This window comes from Danio aesculapii, chromosome 7, assembly GCF_903798145.1.
Source record: "Danio aesculapii chromosome 7, fDanAes4.1, whole genome shotgun sequence".
Taxonomy (NCBI): Eukaryota; Metazoa; Chordata; class Actinopteri; order Cypriniformes; family Danionidae; genus Danio; species Danio aesculapii.
Window position 1 is genome coordinate 29,899,776 of NC_079441.1, and position 6,230 is coordinate 29,906,005.

The 6,230-nt window shown below is 34.5% G+C and overlaps 1 protein-coding gene across 1 annotated transcript; it reads left to right on the forward strand.

The window, feature by feature from the left end:
* Positions 1-3,652: 3,652 nt before the first annotated feature.
* Positions 3,653-6,145, forward strand: LOC130232836 (uncharacterized). Its single transcript, XM_056462820.1, has 4 exons — positions 3,653-3,925; positions 4,443-5,144; positions 5,254-5,278; positions 6,061-6,145. Exons 1-4 carry the CDS (start codon positions 3,877-3,879, stop codon positions 6,143-6,145), a joined length of 861 nt encoding a protein of 286 aa, XP_056318795.1. The 5' UTR covers positions 3,653-3,876.
* The last annotated feature ends 85 nt before the right edge of the window (positions 6,146-6,230 follow it).

Sequence of the window (6,230 nt, forward strand, 5' to 3'; positions counted from 1 at the left end):
CAGGGTGAGTGAAGCGGGGCCAGGCTAGTTGTTTTCCCTTCTCTATGTTCTGCTCTGTAAATGGTTTCGTTTTGGTAATGATCACATTCACCTTTCACTTGTGCCATCGGTGCCATTTCTGCTCTTTTGTGTTTACAGTGTGCTGTTAAAAAATGGGTCAGTAATAGACAATCACTGATTACATCACTTGTCTGTTGAATTGTGACCCTTTCATAGTCATTTGTTTGTTGGATTAATTTTCATGAATAATATTTTGTTTTTTTTATTGAGGCCTTTTAGTCAAATATAAAAAACCTCTTGTATGCAGTAAAGAAAAGTGTTCTCATATAGTGTTTTTTAAATGAATTTTTAAATTGTAACTATTGAAAGATGTTCTTTCTGTAATGTTAATTATTCTGTGGTACTTCCCCATTAAAGAGGAGAGGAAGGACAAATTCATAGTGTGATCCCAAGGATCCTGCTCTCTTTTGAAAGACTTTTTTTCTTTGTTCTGTTTGACAGAACCTACAAAAGCAGTGTTTAGATTTTGTTTTCTCATAGCATAGACGTATTGGGCAATATTTAAACATACTTTTTGTAAATGTTAAGAAGTGTTACATAATAAGTAGCATTTGATTAGTGTCAAGTATTCCTTCTTCCTACACTGAAGCAAAATAGCCACATAATGAGGAACTGAACAGGCGTCCTAAGTCAAGAATAATAGTTTAGCTGTTGGGAGTCGGGTTACAACTTCCATTAGGCCCTGGCACTTTCTTACAGAGACTAAGAAATAATTTTGTATGATTGTCGAAGAGCAGTAGTGTAATAAGTGTAAAAACATGATGCAGAGGTTTGTTTCATATCATTGTAATGTGCATTACTTTTGCACAAAGCATACTGTACTAAAAACATGCAGCTTCATGGGAAAAAAAAACAGTTAAAGGAAAATCTTTTTGTATTTTTTATTATTTGTATTCCTAAAGGCATGTCATATCTATTTTTCAAAATGTATTCATTTCCAAATGTATTAATGCAGATCTAACATGTCGTCATTTTATTTTTATTTCTTTCCCGTAATTTTTAATGTATCTTTTGTATGTAGTTGGCACAATCACTGAACATTCTCCGCATGTAAAAAGGCTGTTATGTGAGAGTTGGAATTTTGATCAAGGCACTTTTTTGCAGATGAATGTTTCAGTTTGTTTTCTTTTATAATCTTTGAAAGCCATTAGGCTTGTGATTGTCCTTGAGCTGCATTGGGGAAACTCTAGGTCTAAATGTCATTTTCCTGAACATGATGTGTTATTTAAGATTGTTCATATAATGGAAATTAAGTCTTTGGAAAATTGCATGCTCTTTTATTTTAATGTTAGCTTATGTCAAAACAAACATGTTAGATACTTAAGAATGGATGGTTGTATTTCATGTCTTTTTCTGCTACTTCGTTTTGCCATCAAATGGTATGTAACATCAAGGAGATTTTATGAATATGATCATGCCTTGAATCGATTCTGTGTCACTTTGTCAACATAAATGGCATCTTATTGATGCAGTCTCACAAACGTGATCTGAAAGCCTTAGATGGCACATAAATGAGAGCTGGATAAGGTTAATGGATATATAACGAGTGCAGATCTAATTTTAGTTTGCAAAAAAGTTAACTTCTATTTTTATTAGTTTTCATAAATCTTTTTCTTCAGGGAACAAAAAAAGAAACTATGGAAATGAGTAGAGATACAATTGGACTTTTTATACACCCCACGATAGTTTTCAGGCTCTTAACCGTCACCAAAATAAAATCTTAAAGACATGTTAACTTATTAATGTATTTTTTATCAGTTTGCCATCAGGTTAAATCTAAAAAGGTCAAGAGATGTGGGAACCCTAAACTGTAAATCTTGAACTTGATCCAACTAAGTGCTTGATTTAGCATTTATAATTGGTAATTAGTCTGTTTTCAGCTACATTTTGAAAATACTCAACATTAGAAGTTGCATAAATTTATTTATTTTTTTACACAGTAATGCTCTTAATATCTTTATAGAGAAAGCAACGATTTTCCTATTGAGCACTTTGAAGTTCTTTCCAACTGTAAAAAAAGTCTGTTGGAAAAGTCATAGCTGTCGATTTCAAATCAGTACTCTAAAATAATGAATTGGCCACAAAAAGACAAAACTATACTGTAGGGTTGTCAACAGGCCCATGTGGAATCTACACGCGCAGAAAATGTTGATTTCTGTCATTCAATCTTTTTAATTACTTATGAAAATTATATTTTAGATTTTTTGTTGTATCATTTTATATTTATTGTAGTTATTGAACAATTAGTAAAAGTAAAGATCATTTATGCACAATACAATTATAAAGTCTTTTAGTGGATAGGATAGACCTGTAGCTTCATTTACCAAAAAGTTGGTTATAATTGGTTTTGCATTGTAAGTTTTTAGGTCCAATGTTCTCAAAATCATTCTGCACAAGTCTGATCGAAATCAGATGTAAATTCATGTTTAAATTTATTTACTCTTTAAACTGAATTGTGGGACCTTAATCTCCTGAATACAGTATCTATAAATAAACACTGAGGTGTTTTAATTCAAAATTGGGTCAAATATGGCCAAATCAACAGCTGGGTTACAATTTGACATCAAAGTGACATTTTGTCCAAATATTACCTAAATTATGGTTGAAACCACACAGTATTTTAACCCAGTGTTGATACAGAAATTAAAAAAGAAAAAGCAAGTTAATTACCCAGTCTTGTTTCATAATTCACAGACAATATATTGTTTTTTTCTCAATAAGTCACTTATTTAAATTTGCAACATCAAAAGTAGCAAGAGTAGCAATCAAGAGATCCCTTGTGCTATTAAAAAAGTACACGAATGCTAAAAACTCCCTTGAATCACAATACATTAAAGTCTAAATTAAATTAAGTTTTTACTCTTGATTACTTTTTTGTAGCTCATAAATTATTTGATCATCCAGTAAAATGTCCACACCATTTAGCCTACGCTTACTAAAGTGGTTCTAAATTTTTAAAACTTTTTCATACATTTACTGATTACAAAGCAAGATATTTTAAAGACTATTAAAAAAAGCAGCCACTGACATAGTAGGAACAAAAATATTATGAAAGTCAATGACTCTTCCAGCATGCATTGTGTTCAACAAAAGAAAAAAAAACTCAAACATGTTTGGAACAAGCGGGGGAAGTAAAATAATGGCATATATATATATTTTTTGTGTGAACTGTAAAATCTTTTAAATAGTTTTATGCTTATAAAGTGTATCTAAAGAGATTCGGATATGTATTTGGAATTAACATGTCTGATTATCTTAATTTTATTTGAATTGAGAATTTAAATAGACACATCAGTTATTTTCATAATATCCTATAAATTATAATATGCCATTACAATGTGTAGCCTAACCTATTTTTAGTTTATTTCATCCGTGCCGATGTGCTGAAATGATCCTTTTACACCCACCCACCTGTGCTTACGTTTGTTTCTGGTTTCTACCGCTGTCACCGCGCAGGTGTTCATTACTGTGACAGAGATGCTGACAGTCAACACGACGTGTTAATATTTCAGCACTTTCAGCGGCGTCTCCGCTCCCAAATCCGTTCCGTGTGTTTCATGGCCTCTGTTTCGCACCTATTTTCTGCTGCCGTTTAATTAGGCGACTGATGCGGGATTAAGTTGCAGTGACAGGCGGCCGTGATAGAGCAGACGGCTGAAATCCAGGAATCTCTACACAGGAGAAGGCTACCTTACAGTGCAAACTTTGTTTGAGCTAGTATGTTAGATTTTTGACAGAAATGAAGTCTCAACCGACAGTGGTCATGCTTTTGGTAAACTAAAAACCCACCACAGCGACATCTGGATACTTGTAAAAATGCACCACGGAGGAAAATTAATTTTGCTCACGTTTAGCATCATAATAGGTAAGAGTTTTTGTTTATTACTTGGTCACACTTTATTTTAAGTTACAATTCTAGCTATTAATAAACCACTTACTAAGAAATTCAGCTCAATAAACTCTTAATTTGCTGCTTATTAATGTTCATTAAGGTAATAATTGGGTTTTGGTAATGGGTAGGATTAAGGGTGTAGAAAAATTAGATCATACTTCATAAGTACTAATGAAAACCAACATGTTAATAATAAGCCAGTGGCTAACAGTGGGAATTGATACTTTAACTTAAGTGTTACCTCTTTCTTTTACTTTTCCAATACATTATTATTATTTTTCTTTTCCTACTTGTGCTTGTAAAACTTAAGATGCCCGCCAGCTCTAAAAGGAGAATTTGTTTAATAATTTTTAAGGAATTCAAGAAAGGTTTTTACATTACAATTGGAAGTTTATCCATTTTTTGATGTAACTTAGATGTTAAACAGTAGTTTTTAGCTTGTAAATGCATAAACACAGACACTGTGACCATGTTTTATTCTTCTTTAAAGGGATTACATGTAGTGACTCCAGAAAATCACACAAGATGAGCTCCAGCAGTGAGAATGAGTTTGAGAAGAACATGAAAGTCCTGATAGAGAACATCAGATCTCTGTCTAAAGAAGAAATAAGTGGAAAGACCCCACCAAACCTTCATCAGACCATGAGGAGAATGGCAGCCCCCAGTGAAAGAATCGCAATTGACAGTACGAACATAAACACATACCTAACAGTATTCAGCAGTTTATTCACTGTGTACCAGCCAATGCTGATTGACAGCTTCATTGAAACTCTCCCTCAGGCTTTAATTTGCGTTTTGGCAGACCGACAGCATTGTGGATGGCAAGCAGATTTAACAAGTACTGTTTCATCTGCACTGAATGAACAGTTAGTTTCAATGATCTCCTCTGTTAAAGCGCAAGCCTGCACTGCAACATCTAGTCTGAGAACGCAGGACTCGACCACAGCTCAGTTAAACTCTCTTCAGGAGACGCTGATGAATGTTTTGTCCTCAGACCTCCCACTTCAACTGCTGTCAGACAGCTTTTTAGCCTTTTGGAATAGTTTCATGGACATGGCAATTCCACCTGCGATGTCTCTAATGTCTGATTTCATGTTGAAAGCGCTTCAGACTCCAGTGGATTTTTTAAACCTTGGATTACAGATTGGCATTAAGATCCCTAACTTAGACCAGAGTACGGCATGTCAACAAGGTGTGTAGTTACTTTAGGTTCGGTTTGGATTTTTTAATAATTCATGGTTAACTGCATTATTCCATACAATAATTGATTCTCCATGTTTTCTCCTTTATTTTGTCCACAGGTGACCTCAAACAGCTTATAATGTGGTATGTCTCTATAAACCTGTATCTCTGTTCATACAATATAAATGAAAAATAAACAGTCACACTTTATTTTGATGGTCCGTTTGTTGAATTTAAATGACATTGCATCTACATGTCAACTAATTCTCATTAGATTATAAGTAGACTGTTAGGTTGGGGTGAGTGTAAGTTGACATGTACTTGCAAAGTTTCTTATAGTCAGTTAACTGTCATCAAAATAAAGTGTTGCCAAAGAAACTATTTAGATCACTGATTTCTGATGTTAGCTATTTCCGTCTGTATTTCACTATTAACGGATGCCAGTTCACACTACACAAACAGACACTGAATTACAGTGAATTGGCTGTAAGGGTGCACCCACATTAGGTATAGTTGCCTTGAACCGTGCCAAAGCGCGATTGTACCCCATCGATTACCTGCACTCACATTGCGTTTTTACCTACCGGACCTGAGCATGCTTATATCATTGATGATGCGACTGTTCAGTTTAACAGAAAGAGAAGTGCTCTTGCTCAGCACAGTGGAGATTGCTTTAGTTGTAATGTTTTGTATTATTTTTAGTCATTTGGAATGCATTGACACTCAGTCAAACACTTTTGACGCTCATAAATAATCATAAAAGTCCTCGTGCTGCAGGTATGAGGAGGTTTGCTAAAGGTGCAGCTGACGTGCAGCGAGGCGTTTGCTTCTTTAATAAACTACGACAGTTTGCGGTTTTTGAAAATTAAGAATGATTATGAAACAGTCCCTTAAAAGTGACGTTGCGTTCTCAGTTTTGGGCTCAGGTGCGCTTTGCACTCTCACTACAAGCAGAGTAAGGCCAAAGCCAAAGTGAACCACGATTCAGAGCACTCACACTTCTCAAACTAATCGGGAAATGCGCTTGGGCACAGTTCGGATTGGATAGTGTAAGTGCGCCCTAAATTACTATTTTGTCTATTTATTTTATGTCTTG

What these genes read in the sequence shown, in the direction of transcription:
- LOC130232836 (XM_056462820.1), top strand. Translation starts at nt 3,877, where the DNA reads ATGCACCACGGAGGAAAATTAATTTTGCTCACGTTTAGCATCATAATA. An exon ending in GAGTACGGCATGTCAACAAG is followed by an intron (nt 5,145 to 5,253) that starts GTGTGTAGTTAC and finishes TTTTGTCCACAG; the next exon opens with GTGACCTCAAACAGCTTATA. An exon ending in CTCAAACAGCTTATAATGTG is followed by an intron (nt 5,279 to 6,060) that starts GTATGTCTCTAT and finishes TTTTGGGCTCAG; the next exon opens with GTGCGCTTTGCACTCTCACT.